Source organism: Pollicipes pollicipes, unplaced genomic scaffold, assembly GCF_011947565.3.
Source record: "Pollicipes pollicipes isolate AB1234 unplaced genomic scaffold, Ppol_2.1 Scaffold_3087;HRSCAF=3621_pilon_pilon_pilon, whole genome shotgun sequence".
Taxonomy (NCBI): domain Eukaryota; kingdom Metazoa; phylum Arthropoda; class Thecostraca; order Pollicipedomorpha; family Pollicipedidae; genus Pollicipes; species Pollicipes pollicipes.
In genome coordinates, this window is record NW_023596225.1 from 4104200 (window position 1) to 4122824 (window position 18625).

Consider the following 18625-nt stretch of genomic DNA (forward strand, 5'->3'; position numbering starts at 1 on the left):
GTCTGTCCCCTCTGACATCAGCAGCACCCTGCGCCCTGACGTCTGTGACGTCTGCCGTCCGCAGCTCCGTCTGTCCCCTCTGACATCAGCAGCACCCTGCGCCCTGACGTCTGTGACGTCTGACGTCAGCAGCGCGCGGTCCTGTGACGCCCGCGGCGCTGCGCGGTCTGTCCAGCACCGGCCACAAAGCCGCCGGCGCCGGCGGACGTCAGCGCCGCTCTGTTTACACCAGGCGGCCGGAGATTCCAGTAGGCCGCGGAGCCCACGGCGTCACCAGCGAGGGTCGACGCCGCGCCGAGTGGCGTACAGTGCAGTGCAGAGGTGCTGGACGGCGCGGCACGCGGCGACGAGCGTTCCGAGGAGGCGTCGGCCGCTGCGCTCACCAAAGGCATTCGTGCATCCACTCCGCCGACAAGCGCGACGCGGTGGGGCAGTCAGGAACGGGCGCTCAGGACAGAGGCAGTCGCCGTTGTTGGAAGAGTGGCACCGGTTGCGCGCGCGGGTCTGGTCACCGGACAGCTGCACCCCTAACAAGGTCTGTGGGACACTGGTGACCGTGACTGGTGACAGTCAGAGCAGGTGCTGGGCTCAGTTGGGCTCAGTCTTGCGTTTGATTTTGCTTCAGTGCATCTGACGATGATTTGAGTGGCACCAAACTCGCTGGCAGATAATCAATCCTGCACAACATTCTTAAAAATGAAAGGCATACTTAATTTATATCACATGTGGAATTCAAGGAACTGTTTCCTAAGCCATGGCCACTTTTCCAAACTCTTGCCTTTCTCCATAAGTGTATCAAAAACCTATATCTGCATTGTCAGTTCAAACCTTGACATATCTTGTGTCGTCATAGTCAACGAGTGGTTTGTGACATTGAGGCGGGCATTTTGTGAACTTAACACAACAGTATAATGCGTCTGGATCCCGAGGGTGAACCTCGGATCCCGCATGTTCCATCAATGCAAGGATTCTCAATCTTTGCATCCGTTTTCGTGGAATTCTGCCACAGTTTTGCTTGCCAGCATGAACAGATAGATAATATTCGGTCACGCATTCATCCGTAACGATCTTATAAACCGTACATGAGTCCCGCGTGTTTCACGGGCACACGGTTTCGGTGTTTGCCCCTGTCGACTATTCTCGACCGTGATCTGTGGCGATTTTGTCTGACCCGCGCCGTCTTTTGTCAGATGCGGAGTATACCCAGTCTGCTTCTGCTCTTCTGCTCCGTCTTATTGTGTCAAGGTCAAGGTATGGTGGTCGGCTTGTCCGAGGCCTCGCTGCCCTCGCCCCGCGACGGCCGACATAAACAGTGGCGACGTTTGCAGGGGCCTTCTGCTCGGTTAGCGCCGCCAGAGGGGAGCACCGACGCGGTCCGGTCGAAGTGACGCGCTCATATGCGCCCTGTTGAATCGGACGCTCTGCTTACTGAGGGACAGCAGTGCATGTTCACGCTTTGCCAGTGCTCCCCACACCAGTGTCAGGTCAACAATGCCACTGGGGCACCGCTTCAACAGTAAATGCGTCAGTAGTTGTGTGATCGTCTCGATGAGCGTAAATGCCTTTGGATCGATTGTTTCTTGCGATGTCCATGTTAAGCTGAGGTCTAGCTTTCGCCCGCTTTCGTATTGTTAGCACTGGGCCGTAGCACGTTCGCAGTTTAAGGGTGATCATGAGCGCCACTGGTGTTTTATACTCTTATTTGGTAGAGCAAGAATAAACAAACTTTCCGTAGCTCAAGCTGCCCGCTTTCCTCTGCCCTGATACGGATTTCTTATGATTCTAAGTGGGGCGTCCTGTCATGATGACGTAGGTACCACGTCGTGGCGTTCCAGCAACATCCCTCTCCCCCTAGGATTCTACTTCCCTGGCGAGGCACCTCAGCGTACCCCGCCTTCGCCTTCGCCGCCGGCGCCGACGCCGACGCCGACGCCGACGCCGGCGGCCGCGGCGCCGGAGCCGGGCGCCGCCGGGCCGCAGCGGAACAAGCCGGTGGCCCGCTTCAGCCGCCCCCGCCCGCTGCCGGCGCAGGACACCCTGGAGAGTCGGCCCACGAAGCCGTCCGACGACGACGACGACTACGAAGACGGCGGCGGCGGCGCCGACGACACCTTCTTCTTCCCTGCCGAGGACGAGGTCACGTTCACCTCGAGCACGGTGTCGGGGAGCGAGACGGAGCTGGTGATCAGCGCCCGCGCCAGGCACCGCGACGCGTGCCGAAACCCGCGCGGCCAGTTCGGCCGCTGTTTGGAGATCGGCGAGTGTCCGATGCTGCAGGCCATGCTCAGGAGACGGTCCAGAAGCACGCTGATCTTCCTGAAGCAGTCCATATGCAGGTTTGAGAGGTCGGTGCCGCTGCTGTGCTGTCCGCAGGTCCCGTTTAAAACGCGGATCGATGCGACTCCGGCTACGACGCCAAAGCCGACGACGCCGCCGCCACCGACGACGACGCCGCCGCCGCCGCCGCCGACGACTACGACTACCGCGACCACGACGACCACAGCCACGACGATTTCAACCACGACTTCTACCACGACTACCACTACCCCAACAGCCGCGCCGACTCCGCCTGGCGTGGAGCAAACGCCTTCCAAGGGCGCCGCACAAGAAGAGGTCACAACCCCATCCCCACCAGCGGAGACAACGTCCTCCGAGGTGCCTCCTACCACCGCAGAGACCACCGCACCACCCACCGCCGCGCCGTCGCCCACAACGGCCGCGCCTGCGCGTAGGACCACGACTCCCGCGACCGGCGAGGCCTCCCCGACCACGACCCCGGCGACCGGCAGCACGACAGAGCCGCCGGCCGTGGCGACAGCGCGCCCCAGTCCGGCCGGCTCGACGGAGCGGGCCGACCCGGCCACCACCGCTGCTTCGGGGGACGGCGGCGACGGCGAGGCAACCAGCCGGGACGGACGCCTGCACAAGGGCTACCGCATGCCCGCCCCGCCCGCCTGCGGCTACCGCAACGTCACGGGCGTCAGGATCGTCGGCGGCACCGAGTCGGAGCATGGTGAGGATGTCGGCCGGTCTCCTAGCGAGGCTCCGGCGGCCGTCGGCGGCGCTTACTCGTTGAAGATGGCTGCATGATCATCATTTTTCTCTCATGAATGGTTGCATGATTTAAGCGGGTTGGGTTCCAAACTGAGTTAGGCTGAAAACGTGCTTTGTAAACATCTTGGCGTGTCGCAGTTCGGTACTCGGCAGTCGCTCGCAGAGGGCTGTTTGGCACAGGGCAGTAGCTCAGAGAAGACTGTTTGCGATACCGTCTGTCCGTCCAAACATTTCGCCATGCTGGGCCCAGGCGGCTGGGGCGATCGTCTCCAAACGGCGCCAATTGACGGTGCCACCTCGCTGTCGGCTGTAGCAGTTGGTCAGACAGACCATGTTGCCGCAGTGCCGGGTCGATCAACACACCGGGTGGCAGGCCGCCGTGCCTCGGAGGTGGCACGCCGCCGTGCCTCGGAGGCCTGTCGGAACCGTCAGGGTTGCGGGTCAAACGGACGGTGGGGTGGGGGGGGGGGGGGGCGCAGGGTACCACTCGCCAGCGGAAATATGGCCGCCGGCGTGCTCCACGATCCTGTTGGGATCTGCGGAGTGAGCTGTGCCGTGTGCCGCTCGTCGTCGCGACTCGCGAGCTCTTCGGACTCGGACACGGCCCAGTCATCAACGCGTGGCACTGCGGCCGTCAAACATGACACATGAAGGAGGTGGTGGAATTCGGCGCCGTCAAAAGCGAAGCCGTCGGCGCTACGACGTGCGCGCGATGACTTCGCGCACGCTCGCATCCCTTTCAACTCGGTAACCCACATCCCGCCACCACTCGAAGCTGTGCTGGTCATGCCCTTGGCGTGGCAGACGGCAGAGTGGCAGAGCGATATATCCAAACAGGTTTAATTCGGCGCGGGCCGCTGGTGCGCTCACGCTGCACATACAAGTGGCTGGGACTGGGAAGATTGGTACACCGTGCATCGTTCACTACTGCTATCTGAGCACGTGCACATCTGTACCCCACACACACTGAAAGTCTCTGTAGCGCGTGCACGTGAGATTTGCCCCTTGCTTCATGGCCGTTGGCAGCACCTCGTGGCTGAGATCTGGCACACCGTGTGCCCAGAGCAGAAGAGCCCAGCTCCATCGGTGTGTTGATTTCTTGCGTGTTCAGTCGTCGCCCAGACTGACATCCGCCCGCGCAGACGGGCGAGCACCGGGCGGACTACGCTGATCATGGGATCAGCTGATAATACCAAATCTGGTAAGCTGTTTGATATATACAACTGCTATGCAGGATGTACCTGTTCGCGACAAATGTGACGGATGGCTCGTGGTACACGTGCTTAGGTTTGAAACCCTGTTTCCTCCTATGGCCGTATCTAGCATTCAAAAGGCACACGTTAGCTTCGTGCTTACGTTCACTGGGCCCTTGGACCACATGCACACACATAGGCGTGATCGGCGTACGCGTTTCGCTGTCATGACGTGAGTGCCGACGTCGGCACCTGCACGCGCAGATACGTCCCCATTACGCACAGACACGCCCCCATCACGCACAGACACGCCCCAGCACGCACAGACACGTCCCCATCACGCACAGACACGCCCCCATCACGCGCAGACACGCCCCATCACGCACAGACACCCTCCAGCACGCACAGACACGCCCCCATCACGCACAGACACGCCCCCATCAAGCACAGACACCCCCAGCACGCACAGACACGCCTCATCACGCATTGGATGGGCTGCGTCGGTCGCCGAATGGCCAGATAAGGCGCACTGTCCATGGTGTAATGCCAGGCTGTTGCGTGGCCCGCACACTGTCGCGGGTAAGGGCGCTGGAACGCTGCTGGCGCCGGTTCACACCTCTGGAACCTCTCTGCGTTCCATGGCCCGTGCCTGGTAGGCGGCGGGGTGCTGTGGCTTTATAGCGGCACGTGGGGTGGATTAAGGTTTGTGTAGAGCGCAAGATGCACCAGCTGAGCGTCCTGCCGCTTCGTGACGTCCTGTACCCGTGGCCAGACGAAGCGCAACCTAATGCCGGTCACGTGCTGGCGATTCCTGCGATGTACCAGCGGCGGTCTTAAAGTAGTATTGTTCGCATATCCACGCCCGTGTGGCGTGGGTATGCGAACAGTACTACCAAAGACCACCGCAAGAGATCATGGAAGGCATCATCTGCATGTGTAGCCGAAACATATCATTATATCTGAATTTTAGGGAGACTACAATTTAAGCTGTGGGCGTCGTTGGCATGCTGGCTGCATTCATCACAAATGCCGTCAGTGCCAGTGGTGTCCGGGCTGTAAAGAAATGCATCACTCATTATTACACACGATATGTATCACTCATTATTACATACGATATTGAGGACCACCTTGACTGTATTTACCCATCAACATCTTGACCCATATTTACCCATATAGCCCTTCCTCTTGTAGTTGGGCATCGTCACACAATCGCTGGATTGCACATGTCTCTGTCATATATTGTCAGGTCAGTGAGTAAATATCTCATATCTCCCTGCCACGCCACAAGCCTGAGCTGGCGTTTTTACTTTGCTTTTAAGTTCTTGAGAGATATTTTTTTTAAAAATGTAAATCGAAGATGAACAAAACTACATGCATTCAAAAGTAATCGCCTCTCGTTTTGTATTTCCACTGCGTTTTTATTTCGGGTTGAATGCAGATTTGTCAAAGAAAATACCATTGCATCGTGCATGCACACATTGACAGAACGAAGTATTGGTTGCAGTGTACAGGAGGAGGTGGAGAGGCTTGCAGGTCGGATCGCCATGAATGTCCCTAGTAGAACTTTGCGGACAATTTAAGCAACCGATGCAACGATACGTGAGCCGTCTAACTGAACACGCCGCTATGCTTTCGTAGGCCAGTGGCCGTGGATGGCCGCGCTGGGCTTCGATTACGAGGACGGCAAGATTGAGTTCCAGTGCGGCGGCGCACTCATCACCGACCGGCACGTGCTCACCGCCGCTCACTGCATCTTCGGCAAGGACAACCTGTGAGTGTGCTAACGGCGGCACAGCGCCGGCGAGCGACGCCGCCGTCGGGGACAGGGACCAGGACAGCCATCAGAGACGGGGGCTAGCGACAGACACCAGGGACGGGAACCAGGACAGACATCAGGGACGGGAACAGGGACAGCCATCCGGGACGGGGACAAGGGGCATTCATCAGGGACGGGAACTATAGACAGCCTGCATGGTCCCTGTCGGTTGTGTCAGTCGGCCAGATGGTGCCGCCAGCAGGGACAGGGGCCAGGACAGCCATCAGGGACGGCGACCAGGGATAGCTTTCAGGGACGGGAAGCAGGGACAGCCGTCAGGGACGGGAACCAGGGACAGCCACCAGGTGCGGAGACCAGGGACGGTCTATATGGTCCCTGTCAGTGGTGCCAATCGGCCAGGTGGTGTTGCCAGCAGGGGCAGAGACCAGCGAGTGATGTGACTGTGCATGGGTACATGGGTGTCACTACCCATAGACTCAAAGGCTGAAGGCCCCCCCCCCCATATTCGCCGGATTGTAAGGTGAGCGCGTTGGCTTTCCAAAAATAAGAATTAGCCGTCGATCTCAACGTTCCCAAACATTGCTTTGAAGATCGGCGCCCCTGCTGGCCTGATTATCCAGCAGACGATGAGGCCACACTTATCTTCATTTTTGGATCGTCAGCTGACAGTAGTCATTCGAGGCGCTGGCCGCGGTTTAACGAGAGCTGCAGGATCAGGTGCCCTGGGACCCGTGCCATAGCTACACCGGTGGCGCTCCGACACTATTTCTGACAGCGTGGCTCGAAGGAAGTGTCCTCACTCAAAACTGTCGGATCCCCACATCACATTCAAAACATGCTGCCGTCGGCTGCCCTGTCATGGAGACTCCGCGTTGCAAAAGTGCATGCGCACGCGGTGTGCCCACGGCAGCCTCGCTCCAATGAAAGTGCGCTCTTTTTGTTGCAGTAACTGGGCGAGGATCGGCGACCATGACCTGGCCAATGAAACCGACGTGGACACAGCTAAGAGCTATCGTGTGATCGAGCGCCGGATGCACGAGCAGTACAACTCGAGGACGTTCGCCAATGACATCGCCATACTGGTGCTGGAGGAGGCCGTCGAGTTTAACTGTGAGCCCGCGCCCGTCCAGTCGTCATCGTTCAGCAACACTAACATTGACAATGACAATGACAGCAATGGTAACATTACAGCGATGCGTGATAGAGCGAGTAACTGAGCATCGCACGTGGTGTTCTCATTGCCATGGGCTAACGGTGTTATCCATTATCATAATTATCATAGGAACCAGTACCTCGAAGCGCGAATATCACGAACCATCTGAGCTCATCAAGTGAAACAGTGATTCACGTATTCTACGTACACATTTGACTGAAATAATAAAACTGCAATATATGTAGACGTAATTATAACATAGGCGACAGTAAACGTAATTATACAATAGAATTACGACATACATGACGTCATTTGGCGCGTATGAAGCCATTTCCAGAAAATAGTTACTATCATTAACTTCTACACCCCTGATCCACCCGTTTCTGGATCTAATCCGGTTGCTACTGAAAAATCCTGCCGTCCCTTTAGCCCGTTTTTTTTTTCTAAGGAGGCTGCGATTGGCTGAACACCATAGGGTGGCACGTTTTCGCCTCCCCCTCTCCATTCAGCCATCATGGGTGTTACCGAACCATTTTGCCCTTATCTCGACAACCAACCACCCATTTTGCAATCTAAAACACAGTCGATTGCCTGGATAGTCTATCAGCATCCAAGCTGCCCCAACAACGACGAACAGATGAAGTCAGTATTCAAAGTTCAGTTCTCAACTGTAGTTTCATCGTTCTCACAGCGCTTCGGCCGGCTACTCCTCCGAGCACTGTCTCCGACCGTCGACCGTGGTGCTGATCAGGACTCTGGGGATGCTTGGCATGCAGCCATGTATGCATGAGGAGGGCTGGCCTTGCAGTCCTCAGCAGGGCCGATCAGCACCCGTCGACGGTCGTGAAAGTCACCAGTCGGGACGCTGCGTGGATAATAACACTACTGACGGGACAGTGGTCCGAATAATTATTGCATTCGCAGAAATACAGTAGACAAACCTTTCTACACATAATTTCTCGCCGCGAGCTCCGGTAACGGCATTATATATATATATATATATATATATATATATATATATATATGCATGTATATATATATATATATATATATACAAACATTATATATATATAAACATTCATCGGCTGTCGGTGAAGCGATCATGGAACATCCACAGACCTCAGGTCGTTCATGCACGTGTCTGTTTTCCCGGTTTGTTTTGGTTGCTCTCACTGTTTGTATTGACGTGGCCGTCTCCATCTTGTCCACAGACGCGCGGCACACTGTATGCCTGCCTTTCGCCGAAAACATAAAGAAGTTCAACCTTGAAAAACAGAAGCCGTTCATAGCAGGATGGGGAACAACCAGATACCGTACGTTTAGTGGTCTTCTGCTTTGCATTTTCGGCATCTGAACTTCCGTTGCCTTTTTTAGGAAGTAACATGTGCACTGATGCGTGCCCTCTTGCCCGGCTGACTTGGAGAAAACCGCATGTCCTCAAACGTTCTGCTGTTTCTGTCTTCAAAGCAAATAACATTAAGCGTGCAACAAGATCACCTCGAAAACGCTCACACTTGCACGATGGTCGCTGCAACACATGCAACTGTGAGCGTCATCATCATCGTACTCGGATTTTCTCACACCATAAAAGACCCCGGAGATCAAGTGAAATATTCACGCCGTGTGCGAGATTTGAACTTACCCCTTGGCTTGACCTCACTGCAGGTGGGACGGCGAGTTCAACTCTGCTGCACGCCCAGGTGCGGGTGGTGCCGGAAAAACGGTGCAAGAGACGCTACAAGAAGTTTAAACAGATCACCGTCACCAAAAAGATGTTGTGTGCCCGCAGTCCGGGCAAGGACACGTGCCAGGTGAGCGCGGCCGGCCCGCCATCTGTCGGTGAATTGTGGAAGGGCGGCGGGCATGTGTAGTACCCGTCTGTCCTAACCACTGCGGTGATCTACTGGTGATCACCATAGTCTGTGTGTTAACCTTTTCCGGATGAGAAGCTCAGAACTTTCCAGTAATGGTCTGAAATGCATTTCGAATCAAGACATGCATGATACTAACAATTCTGAGTTTTCAAAGTTGCGTGACGTTGCTAACGATCGTCCGTTGTGGCCCATCAACAAGAATTCTCTTTGAACCGTGGCAGTCGAACTTTGCGATCTGGAGCCATATCACGCATGCGCTTTTGACGAAAAAAAAAACGTTGTAGGGAAAAGAATATTGTATCAGGTCATTCAAGGTCAGCCAAAACAAATGTACCGAGAAGAGAAATCTCGGTGGGACTAATTGCTGCTTTTTGGACCTCTTTCCGCGTAACGTGAGTCGCATTAAAGGGAGTGTCCCAGCTTTGGCACATATTTGAAAAATATACTCTAGAGAAAGTCTCAGGACTAGTCACGTCTAATAGTATCACTGGGTAGCGCCACTGCAGCACTGTAAAGATGTAATAGGGATATCAATTTAAATTATTTTCGAGTCCAGACTGCGTCGTCCACGCTTTGCAACAGCACTACCTATTCTTACTACACTTCTTCCCTGCAGCCGCGACTACCATCGTCATGTCAACGACCGTGCACACTTCTAGTGCTGCGAATAAAGGAACGTTTGTGATTGGCTTAACGGGCAAGAGCCTGTTACCGAGGAAACGGTTGGCTGAAGTTTAAAACAGCACGTCACATGGATCATGTGACGCTCCCATTTCCAAAGCCAAAGTACGCCTCGAAAAGAGACACTGTGGTAAAAGTCATAAAGGAGAAATCAAAGCCATAGTATGACGTTTTGTTGAGTTCGCGGGATGACAGCTTCATGTTCTTGTCTATTTTTTGCCCATACAGACAAAAAAAGCTTCCGTAGCATTCCTTGCGCAATCATTTTGACACACTAGGGTATTACAACGTAACAGAAGACACGCGTTGGAAAAAGCAAGGCAAATTAAATGAATCACTTTCATAGTGATGAGCAAGTAGTCAAATCGGATTTCTACCTGAGGGTTGTCTACCTCAAATAGAAATTCTGAGCTACTCAGAGGGATTTCGAAAAATTGGCACAACTGATCAAATTGCACCCGTCTGATATAATAATAAGCGAAAGGGACAAAAAAGTGGGATGTTCCCTTTAACCGAAGCTTGGTGCAGCTCAATATGTGCTATCCAGCGTGTTTGAAAGGGTGGAGCAGATTTTTGGTTGGCGTAATTCACTTAGAAGTCCTTAGTAATAGTATTGCTTGAAAAAATGCGATGTTTAAAGGGATTGATTCTACCGGAGATGTTTTTGAGCTAGATGTCTAGAAAATTGCCGCGCACTCTCTCCAAATTCACGCACGTCTCCTTGCCAAGGAGTTTCCTCATTGCGCCTGATCATATGTTTTGCCTTAACATGGGAATAGTGTGAGGTGTGCAGCACCTACTGATACTCTTAAGGTGACATCAAATAGATTTCGTGGTGCATGCACGGAATATTATTCACTGTAGCATGTCAACAGCTTATCCAACATACCAAGTCGCGTATTTTGCCACAGTCATGAAAAGAATGCTCCAATGCGTGGAGGGGGGGGGGGGGGGGAGCGCGCCCCAACATTCGTGAACTTTTCCGGCGCCAGCCCTTGGGCGTTATTATGGAAATACTTAAGTTAAAAGCACGCTTTGTCCAATAAATGTACCTTTCTTTGATCACGTACAATAAATTGATCGGGGTACACAGGAAATTGCGCCCCAAACTGGGCAACTACGCCGGTAGGTGGGCAGTCGGAGGGTTCAAAGCATGCGACTTCTCTTTTTTATTATGTCCAGGATGGCCGTGGTAGCACTTTTCTTATTGCAGGGGTCCATCGTGCCCACAACCGTTTCATTTCTCCCGCACTCATGGTCAACATATTAAACTACGAAATCGAGGATGATGAAAGTAAAATCGTAGCCATGATAGCCTTAATATATTGGGTTGAGACAGACACTCCCACTGCCAAGGCCATTGCAGAGGCTGCGAGTATCGTAAAACCGTCTTTACATGCAATCCTTTGAGCGTAATATCAGGTATCCGAACAGTTCGGTAGGTGCGCCCCGGGCTTTGCTGTCACTAATGTAACAGACTAGCACATGTTGTGAAAACGCGCCTGGAACGGCGAGTGAGCCAAGTGGAACGCAGAGTCCAGCATTCAGGTTCGACATCAACATAACATTGGAGCATGGGATGAATGAACTTCAGCGCAGCATATCTGCCTCCTCCTCCCCCCCCCCCCCCCGAAACGCGCACACCCCCAACTACTGGCGAGTGCTGATTGGCTGAGTCTGGACACGCCACCCGTCCACCCGCGGAGGCGTCGCACTGTCACTGGTCGTGACGTCAGTCCTGGGCGGGGCAAACTCGTCGGCAGAACATCTGCAGCCGACGCGTCGGTCTGGCTCCGTGCCAAGCCTCGGGCCGCTGAACGCCATAGGCACAATTCTTATGGCTGTAAAGGCCACACACGAATATGCAAGGTAACTGTTCGGTGTCATCCGACTTTTCCTACCGCATGCCCTAAATTCCTGTCTTGTGTTGTGCTGGCGGGTACCGCCTGCTGTCCGTGCTGGTTACCGCGCGTGCAGCAATGACATTTCGCCTGTATCGGTGGCATACTCAAGCGATGCTCGCCTGCTGCGCCGCAGTGTCAAGGTCATGACCACACGCCGCCGTGCGACAGGGCGACAGCGGCGGGCCGCTCATGTTCCCCGCTCCGGACGGCGACTTCTGGTACACGGTGGGCGTGGTGTCGTTCGGGTACCGCTGCGCCGACCCGCGCGTGCCCGGCGTCTACAGTCGTGTCACCGAGTACCTCGACTGGATCATGGACCACTTGGACTGAGACACCCCTCACGCGAAGAGCGCGCCGGCCGGCCGCCGAGCAGCGCCGCCGCTGCTCCTTCCAATGACGTCCTGCAGGCTCCCAGTGCAGTTTAAGGGACTCGATGGGTCAGTAGCGCAGGATGTGTTCGATACGTGTTTGTGAGCGCCGCCGCTGCTCCTTCCAATGACGTCCTGCAGGCCCCCAGTGCAGTTTAAGGGACTCGATGTGTCAGTAGCGCAGGATGTGTTCCATGCGTGTTCGTGAGTGGTTTGGGGCATGGCACCACTTGGTCGCGAGAACCATCAAGTGACTGCACTTACCAAAAGTCGCCTTCACTGGAGCACTGACTCAAGCACAATGCGTGACGAGCGCGGGTGGAATTTCATGTGCAAGTTCATATGAGTGGCAATGATATCATCTGCAAATTTTTATGCCATGATCACAGGCGGTCATGTAAATAAACGCGTTGATCGTGTGAACATTTTCTGCGCCAAACAAGGCCGAGTAAAAGCCATTCGTCCCCTGGTAATTGCATCATATGGCTAAAAAACATGCACGTGGTCAGGCCATGATGTATTGTACTCGTATTCACATCGCAAATAGGTGTTGCCAGGCGACAAGACCTACGGCTTAGACAAAGCCGCGGAACCCGCTGAAGCTGGGCCTGCAATATACCTAAATTGTTCGAAACGTTGACACATGCTATACGACCTTTTTAATTCCTGAGCTGCACAAACACACGCGTGGCTGGTCGCTATCCTCTGATCGTTGCTTGGACCGGCTCCCCTCGGCCCCTCGCAGGCGCCCGCGCGCGCTGCCGCGCACAGGGGTGTGTCCAGAGGGAGGAGCGGGCGGGCAGGCTGGAGCAGGCAGCAGAACACACGGGCTGGCTTCACAATCATTCCGAATGCGTTCAAATAGTCATTGTTGACGGAACGTGACGTTGATGTGTAGTTCTCCAACGATGGCTACTTTTTAAGGGAGCACTTTATTGCTTCGGGTTAAAGGGGATGCTCCACATTTGAAGATGTTGAAGCACAATCATTCAGATATAACGAAATAAGCTCATATATGACTATTGATATACTTTAAAATGAAAATGATGCTCTAGACAAGACAATTTGTCTGTTTAGTAAACATACTTCCAATGCGTCAGTGTTTGATTACGTCACAGTGCTTTGTACAACATTGATTGAGAATAAATTGACGGCCGGTATATCTGGAAATCGTGCTCATGAACACCAGATGTGAGCGACTCGACAATGACATCTTTACTGGCCTTGATCGCGGTGGAATGGCAGGATTTGCCAGTGGAATGGCAGGATTTAAATGACGTTGTTATGACATCATGGATGCCTGGGCGATCTTTAATTAGTCTCCCAAAATTGTCCGCACATCTCGGAGGGTGTGTAGCTAGAAGGGTTTAAAAAACTAGAAGGGTTTAGGTCTTAGGAATGGCAGGGCTCCGAACTGTGCCGGATCATCTTCAATGTGGACTTTCAGTTAGAAACCCCATGCGAATGTGGAGCACTCCCTTTAACATGGGAAAGCAGTGCCATACGGCTGTACATAACTGTAACGCCAAGGAACACCCAGGCGCGAACTGATATACACACGCTGCATATTAATTCTGATTAACTTGCGCACATGTGGGCTAAGCAATGTGCGTCTTTGTCGCGTCCATAATATTGTCAGCGGCTAACAAGTTCGTGCTCTGCCTGAAACTAGACTCGACCATCGAAAACATTCAGCGGTCGTGCCTTCTCTGCAGCGCGGTGAATAGCACGTGACATCGGGCGTATTGTACATGTTGCAACCATACAGGGGGAGCGCTGCTGTCGGAGGTTGCAGGTGCAGACGACCAACAATCCGGCTCTTGCACACACGACATATCCGTTTGAGAGCATCGGACCGCTCTTGACAACCTCACAGCGACGGCACGGGCGGCCCAGCGGGGGCGGGTTCGTCAGCGGCTTCCCGACACCGACTCAGCGTGAGGGCCGGCTGGGCAGCTGGCAGACCGCCAGGTCACGTGACAGCGCTGGAGCGCGCCGCGCCGACTTCCTCCGGCGGTGGGTAAGACGCCACGCACTTGAGGCGGCGCAGCAGGCAGGCTGTCACCCGCAGAGTGCGGGGCGGGTATCACCGGCATCACCGGTATCAGCGGACACCACGGCAATCACCAGCTCCGCGTGATCACTGGCGCCATCACCGATGTTTCTCCCTCGGCAGCCAGGGTCGGCCCGGGTCACGCTGGACCCTGCTGCGCACGTCTGACATGCGGGCGCGATGCGTCCGTGGAACTGTCTGGTATCACATGTGCGTCTCGGCCTCCACGTCCAGGGCTGGGTTGGAGTGGGCCCCATGGACGCCGTCTCCGTTCATGACACCGTCTGGAAAGCACGACAAAGGGGCTGCCAGGCGGACACAGACAGACAGTCTCTTGGAGAGGACAGTGTCTGTCCAGCCTCTCTTGGCTGTTTTGAGCTCATGCAGCCATATATATGATCAAAGATGACAAATCTATGCAAGCGAGCTATATACACACGAGCTATGTATGCAGATACTACCCAACAAAATTGTATGTTGTTGCCATTTAGAATGTTTTTTTCCCGTTGCAAACTGCGGAATGCCTCTGCAATGTTTGCAAAAGCGGTCGGAAGGCTACATTTCTGGTTAGAAAATACGCAGATGATCTGATTTCTACACTTTGACCAGGATACGCGGCTACCCTGAATGGCGATCGCGTGCGGTCCACGTCGTTCGGACACACACACCGATCATGGAGAAGGGGACTACGGCTGCGCACAACGACTTAGTATGACCAATGCAATCTTGAATATTACACAAATGAGATCGTGATTTTCACGTAAAAAGTTATATCTCTCCATTGCGACATTCAGGAGGTCCGCCTCCACCGAAGCTCAGTCCCAGCGTGGTGTCGCACACAATACGCTGCACACGTGTCAGCGATCACTCACCGGACTTGTGCCTCCGCTCGTACCGGCACTGGTGCACGAGGAAGATGCCAGCACAGGCCAGTATGAAGAGGATGGCTGCCAAAAAGGCCAGGCCAACGTTCGTCTGAAAAATACCAAGCGGCTCCAATGAGGTACGACTCGATACACAATGAAATCAGGCATCTTAGGTTCCAACGACTCGCAGCGCTCTTCCCAAATAGCGATCTGGTATACACACCGAGTTATGTCTCCTAGGATTCTGTCCCTTATACTACACAGCACGTACGCCGAGTAGCCTCCCACTATAGGGAGTGCCCAGCGTTGGTCTGCCTCTGCTAGTAAAGCAGTCCAGGCAGCGGCTGCGTCACGTCACGTCACGTCACGCAGCGTCACGCACCGCGTCGTTCTGCCAGTAGCGCGGACCGGACGGCTTGACGACCACCTGGACGGAGCCGTAGCTGACCCGCTGCCCGGCCCGGCTGATGCAGGCGAAGCGGCCGCCGTCCGCCTCAGTCGCACTCTGCAGGGTCATCAGAGGGCCGTCAGCACCCAGCCAGACACGGAGGCGGGACGGTCGGGGGCGGCGCGTCCGCGCACCAAGCTCCCGCTGTGTTTCACGTTTCGCCACGTCAGCTGTGTGCAGCATGCGTACTCGGTTCTGAATGATTTCACCCACGTGTGACCGCCGCCAGAATCTTGGAAGGGGGGAAGGGGGAGGGGAGGGCACAGGGCTAACAAGGAGCTCTCTCCTGGTGAAAGGCCCCGTCAAATATTACAATAAAAAGGCCTCCATCCGGGTCCCGTCATGTATCGCAGTGAATCTTCTATATCCTTTTGTTTTTCACCTAACCATAAGAATGACGCCTCCTAAGCCGATGAGAAGCCGGACTTTGAGGTGAGGTTAGGTGAACCCATGTTTGAGGTCAGTCATCTCATTGGGATCCCGCCCCCTCCCCCAATCTCATCCAAAATTCATTTAAAAGACCCCGGTTGACATCAATACTCCAGGCGATGCATACCGTCTTTCATTGCAGCCTGCACAAACACCTTACTCGCTCGCTGCACTGACGTATGATAATGAGCCGGCATCCTATGCTCACCTGTATTACCAGGTTGGTCTCGTTGGCGACGTAACTCTTGTCCACCGGGGGAACGGCCAGCTGCCTTCCAGACGGATGGATCCAGAACTCAACCGTCCCTAATGGACATCACAAACACACGGACACACAGCTGTCGTCAGTTACCAACGGTGGGCATAATGGCCGAGTGGCCAATGCCTGTGGCTCCTACGTGGGGCACCCGGGCTCAAATCCCGGTTGTGCGATGGCCTCTGACCTTAAGTGCGACCTCTGAAGCCTCTGGTGCTCTATGACGAACGCCCAGCATAGCAGCGAGAACGGTGATGACGTTCAGCGGTCGGTTACCATATTGATAAATCAAATTAAACGCCAAATCAAACAATAGCGCGTAGCCAACACAAACCGTTGCTGTGTTTAACACCAAGCTGCGGTTAGAGTCTGCGATTGTAGGCATATTCGCAGGGCTCGAATCTAGCCATCCATTATAGCGAGCATCCCCTGATCCAAGTGAATGACAATTTAAAAACAACGCGAAATTTACAAGGATGGTCGAGGAGCAAACAGACATGCACTTGTGAGTAGACGCGTCACACTACTGTATTCATTTTTATGAAGCACCAAAAAGTGTCTTTAAACAAGCCATGACACATGCGGGCGGATCACCTGATTCAGGGCACGGCACGTCCAGCTCCTCTCCTTGTTTTACCTCCAGCGTCTCAGAAAAGGCCAGAGCGGCCATCACCGACGCTACACAAAGCCGAAGAGAATTCATCTGAAAAGAAATCGCGGCCTTGATCATGCCTGCCTGAATTTGGAGCCACGCCCTCAGCAGCGCCTGCCAATCTTCCACTGCTTCCTGAGGTTTGTCATTCGTGCACTCAAGACGCGTAGACGTTAGACCACTCACCCGCCGTGATCAGTTCATATGATATGGAAAACAGAGGCGGTAATCGTGCTCTATTCCTAGCGAAGCCAACGCGCGTGATTTGACCGATGAATGAGCCCGCGGGCGGCGGACAAGCCAGGCACTTGATGCCACCTGCGCACTGACGTCACCAAACATCCGCATACAGCCCGGCTGGAGACGAAGACCGGTGCTATAAAGACATCCGCCACACGGTGGAGCTATGCGAAGCTGTTCAAGTGGAACATGGAGCTATGCCAGGAAAACATAAAAGCAGCGGCCGCCAATGCCGGGTTTCAAAACCCGACTTTTTCGTGACCTGGATGAGGACGTCAAATTGAGGTTTGACGACCTTCCGCTCGGGCAGTCCGTAAGCTTGATTGGCTCATTGGCCCGTCTCCATTGTGTTACGAAAGCCTAGGGCACTGCATTGGGACCAGTCTCAATATTGGGTTATACAAATGCGGAACAAATGAGAAAACCTTTACTATTTCCTTGACTTTAATACCAGGCCGTTGTTGGGGCAGGGCGTATAAAAGTTCGGATAAGGCAAATATGACCTAAAAATACAACATCAGTACATTTCAGTTCTTGGCCGTGAATGTAGGTGAAAGTTTGGTCGAACGATCTCTAGCCCCGGAAAAAAAATGATGCGTGTTGCGAATCTTTGCATTGCCTACGATGGCCTAACGATAACTCAACGACTGCAGGCGAAAGGTGGGCTTCGAGCAGCAAGCGCGCGTATTCCATCTTGTCCAGGCTGACGCGGTACCGCTCAAATGCTTACCGAATAAGGCGCTGCTTTTTCACGCCATGGCTTTATCAGTGGACACAGATTCCCCACAGGAACCATAAGATAGAAAGGAGTATCATAGCAAAAATTGTGCATGCGTAAACAATGCGTACAAGTAAGTCAGTATATGGGTATAATTACGTAGGACCAAAACGTGGTATGAAGAATTGCAGATGTACGGAGAGATGCGACGTGAAAAATGCTTGCACGAATAAATCCATACATATACGTATCCGGCGACAGGCCACACAATGAGCTGTGCATACCAGAAATTTAAACGAATTTTTGCCAATACGAATGCTTACATGCTACGATTTGCGACACAAACCTGTGCATGCAAATGTTTACGTTATATGATGCCATGTACGTGATAAATTGCGATGAGCATTCTTGCGAGTGAAGACATGGGATCGCAAGTTTCGTCCGTTTATAACCATACGTGGGGTATCCCAAGAAGGGCGGTCGCGACGCCATGATGGAAAGCTACGAACCTAATATTTTCATACGTTATTTAACTCTCGGTGCGAGTTCAGTCACAGATTATGCACCCACACCGCACCATCGTTTTCAAGCTCCATCGCGCCAGCTCACGCACCATAGCGCTTCCAGCACCCGCACCATCACCGCAGCTTTACGGAGGCCCGCCCCAGCAAGCTTACGCCAAACCGCCAGTACGTACCCTCGTCAGCCACCAGTCGCGTCAGGCTGAGCCTCGGCGCGCGCACCGCTAATCCTCGCTGGCTCGCGACTTACTCACGAGCGACCCACCGCCCGCGCTCGGCCGCCATCCAACTGCAGGACCGTCCGCCCAGTCCGCCCGGCCTGAAGGTCACCCACAGTGGCGCGCAATGCCCGGGGGCACGGCGACGGCGCGCCAGTCACCACTGGCGTCCACCTGAGCGCGGCTCGGCCCAAGGCCAGGTGAGCACCGCCGCTGAGGC

The 18625-nt window shown here is 54.2% G+C and overlaps 2 protein-coding genes across 3 annotated transcripts; one reads left to right on the top strand and one right to left on the bottom strand.

The window, feature by feature from the left end:
* Positions 1-253: 253 nt before the first annotated feature.
* On the top strand, positions 254-13364 carry LOC119089720 (serine proteinase stubble). 2 transcript variants are annotated; one of them, XM_037212531.1, is made up of 8 exons: positions 255-535; positions 1191-1251; positions 1856-3013; positions 5886-6018; positions 6971-7134; positions 8389-8490; positions 8843-8988; positions 11805-13364. In XM_037212531.1, the coding sequence occupies exons 2-8, from the start codon at positions 1191-1193 to the stop codon at positions 11964-11966; spliced, it is 1926 nt and encodes a 641-aa protein (XP_037068426.1). In that variant the 5' UTR covers positions 255-535; the 3' UTR covers positions 11967-13364. The 2 variants fall into 2 exon arrangements, with proteins under 2 accessions (XP_037068425.1, XP_037068426.1); XM_037212530.1 differs by having other exon boundaries at positions 254-535; positions 1191-3013.
* Positions 12503-18496, bottom strand: LOC119089722 (uncharacterized). The gene is made up of 6 exons (XM_037212532.1): positions 18364-18496; positions 16651-16759; positions 16009-16106; positions 15306-15428; positions 14930-15032; positions 12503-14341 (listed from the first exon to the last, which is right to left on the bottom strand). The coding sequence occupies exons 2-6, from the start codon at positions 16757-16759 to the stop codon at positions 14262-14264; spliced, it is 513 nt and encodes a 170-aa protein (XP_037068427.1). The 5' UTR covers positions 18364-18496; the 3' UTR covers positions 12503-14261.
* Between the last annotated feature and the right edge of the window lie 129 nt (positions 18497-18625).

What these genes read in the sequence shown, in the direction of transcription:
- LOC119089720 (XM_037212530.1), top strand. Translation starts at nt 1,777, where the DNA reads ATGATTCTAAGTGGGGCGTCCTGTCATGATGACGTAGGTACCACGTCG. An exon ending in CGGCACCGAGTCGGAGCATG is followed by an intron (nt 3,014 to 5,885) that starts GTGAGGATGTCG and finishes ATGCTTTCGTAG; the next exon opens with GCCAGTGGCCGTGGATGGCC. An exon ending in ATCTTCGGCAAGGACAACCT is followed by an intron (nt 6,019 to 6,970) that starts GTGAGTGTGCTA and finishes TTTTTGTTGCAG; the next exon opens with TAACTGGGCGAGGATCGGCG.
- LOC119089722 (XM_037212532.1), bottom strand. Translation starts at nt 16,759, where the DNA reads ATGAATTCTCTTCGGCTTTGTGTAGCGTCGGTGATGGCCGCTCTGGCC. An exon ending in GCTACTGGCAGAACGACGCG is followed by an intron (nt 15,033 to 15,305) that starts GTGCGTGACGCT and finishes GGTATTTTTCAG; the next exon opens with ACGAACGTTGGCCTGGCCTT. An exon ending in CGAGCGGAGGCACAAGTCCG is followed by an intron (nt 14,342 to 14,929) that starts GTGAGTGATCGC and finishes CGTGCTTTCCAG; the next exon opens with ACGGTGTCATGAACGGAGAC.